Source organism: Apis florea, unplaced genomic scaffold, assembly GCF_048593485.1.
Source record: "Apis florea isolate Af1SG1 unplaced genomic scaffold, ASM4859348v1 contig_3203_pilon, whole genome shotgun sequence".
Taxonomy (NCBI): Eukaryota; Metazoa; Arthropoda; class Insecta; order Hymenoptera; family Apidae; genus Apis; species Apis florea.
The window spans coordinates 8,840,505-8,855,633 of NW_028256723.1; the positions used below are offsets into that span (position 1 = coordinate 8,840,505).

The 15,129-nt window shown below is 26.4% G+C and overlaps 3 protein-coding genes and 1 long non-coding RNA gene across 4 annotated transcripts; 3 read left to right on the plus strand and 1 right to left on the minus strand.

The window, feature by feature from the left end:
- The first annotated feature begins 1,306 nt into the window (after positions 1-1,306).
- LOC147657277 (uncharacterized) lies at positions 1,307-3,077 on the plus strand. Its single transcript, XR_015292930.1, has 2 exons — positions 1,307-1,463; positions 1,533-3,077. It is a non-coding gene; the product is annotated as an uncharacterized LOC147657277 (long non-coding RNA).
- Positions 3,078-6,030: 2,953 nt separating this feature from the next.
- ebo (exportin ellipsoid body open) lies at positions 6,031-11,504 on the plus strand. The gene is made up of 16 exons (XM_086911083.1): positions 6,031-6,233; positions 6,795-6,998; positions 7,223-7,414; positions 7,492-7,651; positions 7,837-8,093; positions 8,204-8,370; positions 8,458-8,764; positions 8,842-8,934; positions 9,024-9,192; positions 9,250-9,388; positions 9,470-9,828; positions 9,917-10,244; positions 10,322-10,519; positions 10,593-10,871; positions 10,944-11,109; positions 11,189-11,504. The coding sequence occupies exons 1-16, from the start codon at positions 6,231-6,233 to the stop codon at positions 11,264-11,266; spliced, it is 3,099 nt and encodes a 1,032-aa protein (XP_086767209.1). The 5' UTR covers positions 6,031-6,230; the 3' UTR covers positions 11,267-11,504.
- Aldh7A1 (aldehyde dehydrogenase 7 family member A1) lies at positions 11,455-14,669 on the plus strand. Its single transcript, XM_003692417.4, has 9 exons — positions 11,455-11,989; positions 12,117-12,333; positions 12,416-12,603; positions 12,676-12,875; positions 12,960-13,075; positions 13,143-13,271; positions 13,359-13,468; positions 13,739-13,999; positions 14,058-14,669. The coding sequence occupies exons 1-9, from the start codon at positions 11,840-11,842 to the stop codon at positions 14,268-14,270; spliced, it is 1,584 nt and encodes a 527-aa protein (XP_003692465.4). The 5' UTR covers positions 11,455-11,839; the 3' UTR covers positions 14,271-14,669.
- On the minus strand, positions 14,290-15,010 carry LOC147657278 (rRNA N(6)-adenosine-methyltransferase Mettl5-like). The gene is made up of 2 exons (XM_086911084.1): positions 14,671-15,010; positions 14,290-14,602 (listed from the first exon to the last, which is right to left on the minus strand). Exons 1-2 carry the CDS (start codon positions 15,008-15,010, stop codon positions 14,307-14,309), a joined length of 636 nt encoding a protein of 211 aa, XP_086767210.1. The 3' UTR covers positions 14,290-14,306.
- Positions 15,011-15,129: the final 119 nt, after the last annotated feature.

Sequence of the window (15,129 nt, forward strand, 5' to 3'; positions counted from 1 at the left end):
TCACAATTTTGCGAAATTCGATATTGAATTCATATAACGAAGTTGTAAATTTTTGAAATTTAATTGTTGCATAGAGATTTTTTATTTGTTACAAAAGAGTTAATGAAATGTCATTAAGAATTAATGAAAGTACTTATATATTTTTAAAACATTTTTCAAGTAAATAATTAAAGAGACAGATTAATGAAACTTTTCACGTTTTTAATATATTTCTTTAATTTATTAACCTCTATGCATCCGCAAAAGGACGAAACAAAGATTCAGAATCCTCGTCTAACCAACAGGAAAAAACGAATGCTGTATTGTCCATTCCATAACATCTCTTCTTTTCCAATTTCAACATACGTTATTAATTTTGTACGTTGAATGGAAATTTTTTTTTAAAAAAGTTTTCCAATAATTAATAACACGTATTAATATTATTTTAGTCACGTGTAGAAATTCACACACTGATGGAAAAAGAACTAATTCGTTCATTGAATGACAAATTGAGAGAAAAATGATATTAGCGATATAAAATTGATTTGAAGAATTAATTCAAAGATGGAAATAAACTTTTTAAACATAAATAAAAATTTTTTTTAATGTGTTATAAAGAAGCAAATCGAACACTTTTAAAGAGATTTCTAAATAAATTACGTGATGTTATTTTTAACCAAATAATTCATATTTTTGTGATCGATACGAACGAGTCACGACACTCTCTGTATTGAAGAAGAGGATAAAACGATGAGTCTAGCTCGATGAAAAACGTAAAAACTTTCCTAATATAAACTTCGTCAATGTCGAGGCTTTTGCTTGATTCTATTCGCGAATACGATACGAGACATGTAATCTCATAGTTTGTACAGTTGGCCCGATATATATCTCGTCCGAACCAATCTTCGCAACATTATTTACCATATAATTATATCGTTATTTGCTTTTCTTATCTTCATTTTTATTGCAAACGAACGATAAATTTCAAACAATGTACATTCGAAACAAAAGATTGAAAAGTTCGAAATCCAATAAATTTAATTGAAAAGAAAAGGGACAAATTGCCATTGTATCTTGATAAAAAATTTTTCCAAAGATGTTTTCTTTGATTCGCGTAATAATGTTATTATAAGGGGAAATAATCTTGAACAGATTTTTTTTAATTATTTGAATTTCATTCAAATTAATTCTTATAATTTTTCTTTTTTTAATTTTCAATTTTTTTGGGAATTAGGAAAAATATTCACAAAAATTTTAATTCTTATTTTGAGAAGATTTATTTTCTTCTCTCCAAGAATTTACAATTTTAATCCTTTAGACACTAGATAGGTTAAGATATACTTGTGAGCAGTGATGGATAAAATTTAATAATCGAAGTTACGAATAAAGTTACTTCGATAAGTTAGTTCGATAATTTATTGTATTCTTGCCAAACAACCGAGATTATATGAAGAGCAGATCAACTATAATAGCTGCAAATAAATGTTATTTAAGCATTTTAAGAAATAATTACTTAAAATAACTGTATTTTTAACTAGTTCCTTTTTTTCTAGGTTAATGCTCAACTCTGCTTGCAAGCAAGCACAGTTAAAGCAAAAATTGTAAATTCCTTTAGCGACGAATGTATAAAGATTGCTACATTATTTAAAAGTTCGATAAGTTATTTCAATAATTTATTATTTAAAATATAATAATAATCTCAAATAATTATAATGCCAAATGAATGAGGTTATATGAAGAATGGATCAATTATAATAGCTATGAATAAATATTATTTAAGTATTTTAATATGTAATTATTTAAAGTAACTTTATTCGAAATTTTTAATTACTTACTTTTTTTAGGTTATGTTCAAATTTGCTTGCGAGTTAAAGCAAGAATTATGAATTCCTCTAATCTGAACGTATAAGGAAAAATATAAATTATTTGAAATATTTCAGTACAATTATCTAAAGCGTTAATAAGGAAAATTATAAAGTTGTTAATAACATCGAAACGCGTGACAGCCCGTACAGATGGCAAAAGTCTTTACCGTCTATTCGCATGAGCGGAATCTTTGATGCTCAGCTGACACGTAATTTCCTCGCCTTCTTCCTTCATTCTCACCGTGCAAACGGGCCAAGTTTCCTTCACGAAGGGGATCCCGATCCTGGCCATCTCTCGTCGTTCAAACTTATTCCTTTCATCCCGTGAAATCGAACGATTCCTCTTGGATTTCATCTCAACGGTGACGACTCGAGGAAGGAAACGGCTGTCTCTTCTCAAATTCAACGATTCTGAACCACTTTAATAACTTTATCCATTCAACATGGCAATAATTTAATATATTTAAATAATTTCAGAAAATAGATATTAATTTTAATGATAGAGAAAAAATTATTTCAGAATATTAACGAAAAATATATCGAATAAATGAAACGGGAAAAAGTTCATTAGGAATCCATCTATACACGAATCGAAGGATTATTCATATTTATGGCAGTTGTGCAGGATCCATTTGCTATTTGCAGATTTCCTACTTTGGACTTCTCCCATTACAAACGTCAGTTTTGATTAAGATCTAGGTAACCATCGATTATCCCCGCGGATACTGGCCTCCTTTACGAGCAAGGTAATACCACGGCCATGTATGCATGTCCATTTGAGAAACACGAATCTATTAATCCGACATCGATTAGCAGACTCTCCCATATCATGTTTCGCATGTTACGGAAGGTCTATTTGATATATATATAGCACGCTTATATTGATTATATAGAAATTAATTATTAATGTGGAAATAAATCTATTCTCGTAAATAATTCTCATCTAATATTGGAAAAAAATCTGTTATTAGAACCATGAATCATATCCTTTTTATTATTATTAAATCATTCAAATATACATTGCAATTAGTTTTTTAATTTGATTTAAAGTAAATACCTTCTGATTCTGTTTATGAATACAATTTTTATTTTCTTATTTTTTCATTACGTGAATTTAATTCTAATTATTCTATTTTTTTTTATCCATTATTTAATTAAATATATGAGAAATAAGCATTGCAATTTCGTTTGCCGAAAACGAATTTGAATTGAAATAAATTTTTTTAAATCTAATTAATTTTCTTTTCATCTCTTAAGATTACCATTAACGTAAACAAGACGTCCCTTTCTCTCCGTGAAACCGTATTTAACCGTGTTCGATGGTAATTTTTCCACCAGCTTCGCAGCGTTTCACCTTCAATTCCTCTCCCCCTCTCCCCTCCTATGGATCGTTAGTATTTAAAATTTGTCTGATTAGAGGAAGAAAATGAACGTTGAGCGTGGCTTTAAGTTAATTGGGACGCAAAAAGAGGGGCGAAGAGAGAGGTTACATAGTGACTGACAATTTCACACTCGAGCGTCAACGGTAATTAAACTGCAACGCAGTGTAGAAGCTAGGTTATGTCTATTTTCTTTTTTTTTTCTTTTTCTCCCTCTCTCCCCCTACCAGATCACGGATCCTTGTAACTGGCATGACCGATCCTTGCCTGCAAGACTATTTGTCCGGTTCTCTTGGCGACCACGCTTCCCCTTCCCTCCCTTGAATGGAAAATGCGACAATTAGTTTTTGCATCCTCTCGTTTTGTTTTAAAGGGAAGCAGAGCGCGGAGAAACAAATCGAGTTACGTTAAAAGCCGTTTAGAAGGCAAAAACGTTGAAATATATTTATTGGATTTGCATAGGAATAAAGCACACGGTGGAAACATCGATTATTCGAATTTTGATTATTGCAATTATCGTAGAGCGAGTATATATTTAAATTGATGCGTGTAATAACTGAAATTCTGGAAATTATTCTCTTTGAATTTTTAAATTGTAAAAAAAGGAGAGATTAAGAAGAAAGCTCGTAAATTCTTGGATAGAGCTTAACATATGGAACTCGGTGTATATTACGGAGATGAAGATTAGGACATTGGCGTAGATGACATTTGAATATAACGATAAGATTTCCTTTATATGTGTCCTATTTGCATAATGTGTATATGTAATGTATTCACGTTTCTGTTTGCTAATGTATTTAATGAAAATTCGAAGTGAATTATAATTATATGTTATTATTATTTTTTAAATTTCGAATGTACTTCTTAACTACTGCTTATTGCTAATTAGTGTTATTAAATTTTAATCACTAAGCTTTGTATTATTTACATAATTACTAAATATACAATTGATCGAAAAAGAATTCATTGGGATGATGACAAGAAAAATATAATTCCATATAATTGTTCCATATAATTATCGAAAAGTAATAATATAAAATATATATATATAAATTATAATGAACAAAAATCAATGGCTACAATTGTTTAAATATAATTTAAAAAATTAAACTTTATAATAAAGAAATTTTAAAAATGGACTCGATCAATTTCGAGTGATTGATATGTGTATTTTCAACCATATTGCTCGGCTAATATTATCGAGAGAGTTAACCGCGAGTGATAACGAACCTACCACGAGCTGTACGGGATGTTTCAAGTCTACACTGGAATTGATTTAAATTACAGCCACAGCTTGAAAATGGATTGTGAACGAAAATTAACTGCAACCGCAATATGGCTTTCCTTCAATCGGTTATTTCTTATTTCTTCAATTTTTTTTGTATGATTAAGTAATTAAATAATGATAATAAAACACGTTCTAATATATCTAAAAAATTAGTATCAATATTAGTTTGATATTGCTTCTTATGATCTAGAGTGGTGAGTATTTTAATTAAGATTTAATTAGATACAGAATTTAATTAAATAATCTACAGTTTAAACTATGTCAAAATATAATAAAAAGAATATAAAACATATAAGTTATTAAAATTTATATTATATTGTAAAAGAACGAAGGAATAACTTTATAAATAAAAAAAATATATAAAAGAATAAATAAATCAATAAATAAATGATGATGTAAATTAATAAATGAATCGATAAATTAAAAAAAAATTTTTTAAATATATAAATAAGTGAATAAATAAATGTATAAGCAAATGAAAAAGTAAATGAATAAATAAATTAGTAAATAAATAAATATACGAATAATTAAAGAAATAAATATTTAAATAAATTAAATATGTGAATAGAAAAATAAAAATAGCGATAAATAAATTAAAAAATAAAATGAATATGTATCATAATATTTATAACAATATTAATCGTTAATTTATAAAAATAAATAATTCAAAATTATTTTCCAATGTAAAATTGTAAATTAATTGTAAATTATATATATAATTATATATAATTATATAATAGTATATTTTGTATGATAATAATAATAATAATATATAATTATAATATTAATTCCATCCGTTCGTTACGGAGGTTCGTTGGAAAATGAACTCTGTCTCGCGACGTGCCTCGTATTTATAAGGTCGTGGCAATAGTTACGAAGTTCGACGAAAATATACGCTCTTTACCGATTGCATTAAAACCGATTTTTCGAATACAGTGATCAATAATTTATTAATTTTTAGATTTTTATTATTAATTTATACATCTAACAATTCATTATGATATTAAATATATATTTCAGAAGATACACATAGATTAAAATGATGTGAAATAAAAATATTAATTTATGTTAAAAGGAAAATAGTAATAACAATGTATATGATAAGTAATAAATATTTGTCGTTTATTAACTATTATTTATATAATGAACATTTATAACTTTACTTTTGTACTTTTCTTTTTACTTTCAATATTTAAATTACATATTTAGATTATATATTCATTTTTTTTTAATTTTGATTATTAAGATGATTTATTAAGATTTTTTTATTATAAAATATGAAATAGATAAAATTTATAAATTTTAATGAACTGAATAATAATAATTATTAGTAATAAGCCTATGTATTTATAATATTTAAAATTGTTAATAATATAAAAAAGTGTGATTTTAAAAATTACATATAAAAGGTTTATCTAAATTAAAAGCTTTACTTTTCGCGGTAAAAATAATGATCGAAATGATCCTTCAATAAGGAAGTTCACTTTTTTCATTCTTTCCTACGATTGGCTACACTTCTAGCAATGGTATAATGGCTTACATTCGATACACATATGTCAGAAATATATATTGAATAATATTTTACCAATCGAGAAATCGAATATTTAATTACTTCGTTACTTCAAACATGACGTTTGACAACTAAGAGTCTAACCTTGTGTGATTTGTGTATTTATATACTGCATTTATAGCTACACGCGCTATTTGACTGTAGCTATCATGGTATGTGAAATAATTATTGTTCGTTTTATATTTATAATTAAATACATGTATAATATATTGTAAACCAATTAAAAATTTATACATAGTTAAATAATTCCATAATTGATATTCAAATTATTTTAAAAAACAAATACAAATATATTAACGAATATTTAAAGATAGCAAATAAATGTGTTTTAATATCTATTATTAAAAATATGCTTTTTTAATTTCAATTACATTAAATAAAGAATATATTAAAATATATTAAAAATATTCATAGTTTTAACTTCTATAAATATATCAATAAACATTGATTCATTTTAATGATTCAATCTTATAAGAATTAATTTTCTTTTTTTATTTCAAAATTAAAGAAGCAAAATATTTTTAATTTATATTTACAACGATTTTTAAATAAATTTAAAAACAATTTAAAAGGCTTAAATCAAAAGATTAAAGTGATAATTATAATTAAAACTATAATTTGTGCAATATTTTTCATACTATTTATATAATACTTTTATGTTTCTGTTTAATTGGTTATTATTAGTGAAGTGCAAAGTAAATGTTAAATTACAGGACAATGATGCAGCTGCTTTACAGAATTTGGAGCATCTTATGACTGAATTTTTTTCTCCAGAGACAAGTAATGAACGAAAACGTACTATTGAACGAAGTTTTCAGGAATTTGCAGGACAAATTGATTCCTGGAGACCTTGTTTACATTTTTTGTCTTCTACTAACAATCATTATGTCAGTATGTTTGCTTTGTCTACATTAGAGGTATGAACTAACATAATTAAATTCTTTAATTTACTTTTAACTTTTTACAATTGAATATTTTTATTTATTGTAAATACAAAAAATAATATTTTATAATATGTTGTTTTTAAAAAATATCTTATTAAACTATTTATTTTTAATATATAATTTAAAAAAATTTAACAAAATTTTGGATTAAAGAAAAAGAGATTATGGATTTAATTGCATAATGAATATTGTTATAGACAACAATAGGAAGAAGATGGCCAATACTTCCATGGGAAGACAAAGCTCTTACACGATCAACTTTATATACATTATCATTAGAAAGAGGTGTAGCTCCTTTTGTAAGAAACAAAGTAGTCAAACTAGTCGTAGATATTGCTAGGCATGATTGGCCACATTTTTATCCAGATTTTTATTCAAATATTTTACAGGTTTGTATATATATACTGGTATGGAATTTAAATTATTAATGAATTATTTCAATCTAAAATTTTATTTCCTTTGACAGTTATTAAGTCACAAGCATACAAGATTATTGGGTCTTATCTATTTGCGAACAGCTTCAGAAGAATTGGCAACTCCAAGAGAAGATTTACCAATACAAAGGAAAAATGAGTTATTTAGGTTTCTTAGTGCTCAAGTGCCTTTGACTTTGGATACTCTTACAAGTACAATTTTTTCTACATTATGCATATATATTAATTTCATTTAAATTTGAAGTAAAATTTAAACTAAAAATTATTTTAAATTTATTTTTATAATTTAAATATATAATTTAAATAAATATTGAATTATTTAGACATATTATTTAAAAGATTATTTAAAAGTAATTACTACTTTTTTAAATATATAGTTCTTCTAAAAGAAACAACAAAATTACAAAATCGTTCTGGAACAGTTACACCACCTCCATCACCCACTAGTGGACAAACTGTAGCAACTGCAAGAACTATTCTAGATGTAGAAGGATTAGCCACAGGAACTAGTGAAGTGTGCATAGCAACATTGGATGTATTAGCACATCTGTTTAGTTGGATTGAATTATCAGAACATATTTCTACAAATTTATTGGATGCTATTTTTACCTGTGCCAGGTATCATGATGCAATGGTAGGATTTTATATTAAATTATAATGTATTGTAATTCAGTTAAAAAATATATTAATTATTATTTTTTTTTATATACTATAATAATTGTATTAATTATATGTTATCAATAGAATGGTAAACAAATTGAAATGGCTGTTCAAGCCGTGACCACGATAAATGAACTTTTATATCGACCATTATGTTCACCTGATGTAACCGATAGATTATTAGTAGAAATATTTCAAAATGGAGTCACATTATTTCAGCTTCTGGAACGTTTAGATTCTATAAATGAAAGGTATTAAGTGATCTTTTATCTTATAAATATTTATATTTATAATTTAGAGATTATATTATATTTATAAAAGAAATATTGTATTTTTAGTTACATGGAAAAATTGACGGAATTCTTACAATTATTCGTAACAAATCACCTAAAAAGAGTTGAATCATGTTCAAAATTTCCAGTAAATACATTATTAGAAGTTTTGTGTCACCATACTTTTCAACAATGTTCAACAGTAAACGGATATCTACGATGTTTAGATGTTTGGACTACTCTTTTAGAAAGTACTCAATCTCGTTATTCTCCAGTAGCTTTAGCTCTTGCCGAAAGAGTATTGCAAAAAATGAGTTTTAAACTTAATACTCGTACACTAAAAGATCTTGATACAGAAAGTTTGGATGAAAATGTGAGGAAATTCACAAAATTCGATTATGTTAGTTCTTTTCAGTTTATATTTATTTTAATCTTTATATCTTTTTGTAGGAAGAAACAGAATGGCAGCATTTCTTAAGATGTAACATAGAATGTTTAGCGAAAATAGCAGATATATCTCCAATTCCAATTTTTACACTATTGGTAAAATTTTAATTAATTTTATATGTATACATATCACATATATATATATGATTTAATTTGCAAATATTAATCATTAAAAATTTTTTTAGTATCGTTCTTGGAGGGAAGGATTAATAATGTTTGGAGAATTAGGATCCGTTATTGCTAATAATCAAGTTATTTTGTTAAATGAATCAGAGGCATCAAATGTTCATGCACATTTACGAGATTTAGCTTCTACTACTCAAGCATTAGCTAGATTATATTCACTTTTTCTTGGTAAATTAATTTTTAATAAGATAATTATATTTTATAAATAATTTTTTATAATAACAGGGGATGATCAAAGTATTGACCAATCACTAGCTGAAGAATTAATATCTCAGACATTAGATGCATGTAAATTTGCCAAAACAAATCAATTGTACAAAGCATCATTGCAACCAGCTGCAATTGTAATAGATCTCATTGAAGTGTAAGTAACATTTATGAAACAAATCATTTTTTTTTTTTTGACAAAATTATTATTACATTTATATTTTATTTTTCTGATTAGTCATTCACAATTGTTAGCATCTCTTCAAGCTTGGTGCCATTGGATAGTTAACAGACCAGAAAAAATAAAAGAATCACTTTGTCAACGATGTATTGATTCATGTATTTTAGCATTAGATTATACAACATTCTATGACAATCCACCACCAACAAATTTAACTCATTCCGCTACACATCTTTTCCAAAGCATCACTGCTATTCTGAAACCGGTTCTATGGGATGAACCCGCGTTTAGAAACTTAATTTCTATGGTAACATATCCATTTTTCAAGCCTGATACAATAAAAGTATTGCGAAGAGCATTAGTGAATGCAATTATCTTACCACCTGGCGATGGATCTATTAGAGAAAGATTATTAGGTAAATAAATTTTAAAAATTATTAAATTGTTAAATTTAAATGTTTAAATAATAATTAGAAATAAATATATTATTTTAATTTAAATTAGGCACAATGATATCAACATTATCTACACCTCTCGGTTTAGAAGGGCAACCCGTACCTTCGGAATCTACAATTTCAATAACAATAGTGCCACTTACTCAATTATTAGAAGACTGTTCTGCTTCATCTACAACGATAAAAAAAATGTTACATTCATGTTTGGGATCAACTATAAATCGAACATTAGAATTATTACCATTTATGATAAGATGTCAGAGTGTATGTGAAATCTTGCTCCGTTTTTTGCATTCAGTATTTTCAGTGTTACAACAACAATTGGGCCCGGAATTTACTCAAAATGCAGTTCAAGGAATGTTACATATTTATACCAGGTGAGTTATTTAATTTAATAAAACATAACAAAATAATGTAATAAAAATTTTTTATTTCATATTTTATTCATTTATAGAGAAAATATATCCGCAGGACCTGCATTAGATCAATTATTAGAGATTTTAATATTAGTTGTATCAGCACCTAGCAATGCATTTAAAGCATTTGTTCCTTCAGTGACTAACTTATGCTTAGGTCAAGTATGGCCTGCTGTCGGAAATGATCTTAGCGCGCATCCAGATACTACACTCGTTTTATTAAAACTTTTCCATAGGTAATGAATTAATTTTATTTTGATTATTTTAATTGTTAATATAATTTTAATAAATGTAAAATATTTTATTTAGTATACTTATGCATCGGTGGCAATATTTTTATAATACTTCGATATTACGTACTCTTGGTCATACTGACGAAGAAGAATCTGTTGAACATAAAGAAGAACTAGTTGCAATTTTAGAAGCTTTTGGTCAAGCTCTTCTTCAACCAGATGTTAACATATTTCGTCAAAGTTTACAAAGTCTTGAACAATTAAATGTACGATGGCGGCTATATCAACGAGCTGTATTTAAAGTTCATTTACTCGAGAGATTTCTAATGGCATTATTTACTGTTCTGTTTCAACAGTTAGTTGAATATTTTTTAATCATTATTTATTATTTAAAATAACAAAATATTTTAACAATATTTATTTTCAGATCCCATAATTTATTAGCAGATGAAATTGCAACTGCTATTCATAGTTTAGCTTCAGTTAATATAGCATGGTTTTTTGGACATTTTTTACCGACATTTTTAACAAGTTGTGAAGGCGTAGATGATATGCAAAAAGCTACATTATTAGGAAATTTTGACAAATCTACTGTAAGTTAAATTTAACAATAGTTGATTTTTCAAATAGTTAATAAAAAATATTTTTATTGATTTTATTACATACTAATAGGATCAACCAACTTTAACAAGATCAGTACTGCAGTTGATCTCCGATCTACGATGTTACCAATTTTGTCGACCTGGCTGAAATAATCATATTCAGATGAATTACAATGACATGTTTAATACAAAAATTTCAATAATGAAATTTAAGAAAAACAAGTGTATTTCCATGCCTCAAAGGATATCAAAGATTTTTTAAGCATAAAATATAAAAGAACAAATGTCTTTTGAAATTATTATTCTTTGTAAATCACTGCCGTATCGCATTGTGATGTTGGTAGCGTTATTGTTACGGAATAAAACGCGTTTTTCTAATATTTTAATTACTACATTTATATTTTCTAATTCAACCTTTTCACAAATTTTATTGAAAAAATATATTTCTATTATTGAAGCAAATATATATAATATATATAAAAAAATGTTTATTATAAACTTTAAATGATGTTACATATTATTATCAAATTAGTAATAATACTAATTATAAAATTATTTTGTAATATGTATAAAGTTCAAAATTAATTGCACTTTCTTGAGATATTTATTGATTTAAACTTATCACATCCCTCCTTTTTTTTGATAAGCGGTTATTTTGATAACCCGTAGTCTTCTTATATTGTGGCAGAAGCTTCAAACTGTTAGTAATAAATAATTAACAATGTTTCGTTTACTGTCAAGAAATAATGTTCCACAATGGCAAATGGTTAGACACTTAGTCACTGATCCGAAATATGGATTTTTGAAACAATTAGGCCTTACAACTGAAAATCCAGGACTTTATGATGGACAATGGGGAGGATCTGGCAAGGTATTCTTTTTTATTTATTTTTTTTTTTACGGGAATTTTATTTATTTCATTATTATTTAAAATTATTTTTAATACGAATAAGTTAATAAAATTATGATTTCGTTAATGTTATAATGTTATAATGTAGGTGATAAAATCAGTTTCACCTGCAACCGGCAAAGTAATAGCAAAAATTAGAACATCAACTCCTCAAGAAGCAAGTAATGCTATTACAAAAGCTCATAAAGCATGGGTTCAATGGGCATCATTACCTACACCTGCAAGAGGCGAAATAATACGACAAATTGGAGATGAACTACGAAATAATTTAAGACCATTAGGACAATTAGTATCCTTAGAAATGGGTATATTTTCTATATTATAGTTTTTCCATAATTTTCCCTATTCAACTTGATTTTTATCTAATTTCAATGTTTAATTTTACAGGTAAAATATTGCCAGAAGGTATTGGAGAAGTTCAAGAGTTTATTGACATATGTGATTATGCTGTTGGCTTATCTAGAATGCTGTCTGGCAATATATTTCCATCAGAAAGAAAAGATCATGCACTTTTAGAACAATGGAATCCTCTTGGAGTTATTGGAATTATTTCTGCATTTAATTTTCCTGTTGCAGTACGTGGAATTTAAAAATAAATTATAAAAATTGAAAAAAATAATTAAAATTATGGAAAAATATCGTTTTAGGTATTTGGTTGGAATAGTGCAATAGCAATGGTATGTGGAAATGCATCTGTTTGGAAAGGAGCACCTACTACTTCATTAACTTCTATTGCAACTACAAAAATTATTGCAAAAGTATTAGAAAGAAATGGTGTATCAGGTGCTGTTGCAAGTTTAGTAACTGGTGAATCAGATGTTGGTGACACTCTTGTTAATGATACACGGTAAAATGCAAAAATCTTAGTAAATTTTTTGTTTTTAGTATAATATTATATTATATACTAATATATTATCATTTCTATTTCTAGTGTACCTCTAATTTCGTTTACTGGAAGTACTAAAATTGGAAGAAATGTGGCTGTTAAAGTTCAAGAACGATTCGGAAAATGTTTGTTAGAATTAGGGGGCAATAATGCATTGATAGGTAAATGAAACTATAATAGTTATATCGTTTTTATACAATTATAGTACATGAATTTTTTTTATAACAGTTAATCAAGATGCAGATTTAGATTTAGCAGTCAGAGCAGCATTATTCTCTTGCACAGCAACAGCTGGACAAAGATGTACAGCTACTAGAAGATTAATCCTTCACAAGAAAATAAAAGATGAATTTTTAGGTAAAATTATATATTTTAATTAAGACATTAATAAAATTTGAATTTAAATTATAAGAAATCTTTAAATAAATAATATGCAAATTATAGGAAAATTGAAAATTGCATTCAAGAGTATTTTGGATCGAATAGGAGATCCTTTAGATGATAATGTTTTATATGGACCATTGCATAATCAAAACGCGGTTGATGCATATAAGGTAATAATATATATTCTTATTATACTCTATCTAGTATGAAATTTATAAAAAAATTTTATTTTTCAATTTCTTTTTTAATATTATATTTTTATATAAACTCAAACTAAATATCTCAATTTGTACAAAAAAAAAAATAATATCATAATAAATAATCCAAATAATTAAAATTTTATAAATACTATTTTCATTTTTATAAATTTATTTTAATAAATAAAAATATTTTTACGAAAATTTTAATTTTATATTAAGAAATAAATATACGGATTTTAGGAAGCAATAAATACTGCTATACAAAGTGGTGGTACAATTGAATTTGGTGGAAAACAAATAGATAGAGTTGGTTTTTATGTTGAACCAACACTTATTTCTGGTTTATCACCTAATGCTGGAATTGTTGAAAAAGAAACTTTTGCACCAATTGCATATGTTCTTGAAGCAAATTCTTTAGAAGATGCTATTGCTATTAATAATAGTGTACAGCAAGGATTAAGCAGCGCCTTATTTACGAAAAATTTAGAAAATGTTTTCCAAGTATGTATATATTTATGTTAAATTATGATAATATTAAAATATAAATATTTTTCTTTAGTGGATGGGTCCTCATGGTTCAGATTGTGGAATAGTAAATGTTAATATTGGAACTAGCGGAGCAGAAATAGGTGGTGCATTTGGTGGGGAAAAAGCTACAGGTGGTGGTCGCGAGAGTGGAAGTGATGCATGGAAGAATTACATGCGACGTGCTACTGTAACTATTAATTATGGAAATGAAATGCCGTTAGCTCAAGGTCTAAAATTCGAATAATTAGTTAAGATGTACAATATTTTTTCATGAAAATATTTAGTAATTTAATTCAAATCGTATAAAATCCACTTGAACATCTACAGAGATTTTTTTATGAAACTTATATGCTTTTGGTAAATCATATCTCAGTTCTGCAATAACTTTGCCTTTGGCTCCATATTGTGCAGCTTTCTGAAGGACATAGTTACGGGTACTTGTTTTATGTAATGAATACACAGTATTTGATGCTAATTTGGTTGCAACTTTTAAAAATTTCATATCTATACCTGTATTATGCTTTGTACCAAATGGTGGATTCATAATAATTGTATCAAAGTACTTCTCAAATCGGTCTGTAATATAATAACATAAAGATTTATATAAATTTTTTTAAATAAATTTTATATATTTACAAGCCTACCTGGTAGATATTGTAATACATCACATTGTATAGCTTCCACAAACAAATCTATTTCATTACAATTTTTAGATTGAATTTTAAGTGCATCAGAATCTATTTCAAAACCAATTACATGACTTGCTCCAAGCATCTGTGCCCCAAGTGATAAAACACCACACCCACAACCTAAGTCACCTACTGAATGTCCCTCTATATCATTAAATTGAACTTCAGCACAGTACAACATGCGTGATGCAATATGAGCACTAGTACAATATTGTTCAAGTAATATTTTTGGTTTATCAAATCCATCCAACTGTTGTAAATATTCTTCTAACTCACGAAGTTGAATGTTAGCCATTTTGATTAATTATTAATTATCACCTTATGCTTTAATTTCACTATAAGAAGCGCACTTAAAAAAACATATATAGTTCAAAATCACTTTCATCACACAATTTAAAGTCTGCATAGTCATTT

Coding starts and splice junctions, on each gene's coding strand:
- ebo (XM_086911083.1), top strand. Junction 6,999..7,222: donor TTGCTTTGTCTACATTAGAG/GTATGAACTAAC, acceptor ATATTGTTATAG/ACAACAATAGGAAGAAGATG. Junction 10,872..10,943: donor TTTACTGTTCTGTTTCAACA/GTTAGTTGAATA, acceptor ATTTATTTTCAG/ATCCCATAATTTATTAGCAG.
- Aldh7A1 (XM_003692417.4), top strand. CDS start 11,840: ATGTTTCGTTTACTGTCAAGAAATAATGTTCCACAATGGCAAATGGTT. Junction 11,990..12,116: donor AATGGGGAGGATCTGGCAAG/GTATTCTTTTTT, acceptor GTTATAATGTAG/GTGATAAAATCAGTTTCACC. Junction 13,469..13,738: donor ACGCGGTTGATGCATATAAG/GTAATAATATAT, acceptor TACGGATTTTAG/GAAGCAATAAATACTGCTAT.
- LOC147657278 (XM_086911084.1), bottom strand. CDS start 15,010: ATGGCTAACATTCAACTTCGTGAGTTAGAAGAATATTTACAACAGTTG. Junction 14,603..14,670: donor TGTATTACAATATCTACCAG/GTAGGCTTGTAA, acceptor ATTATATTACAG/ACCGATTTGAGAAGTACTTT.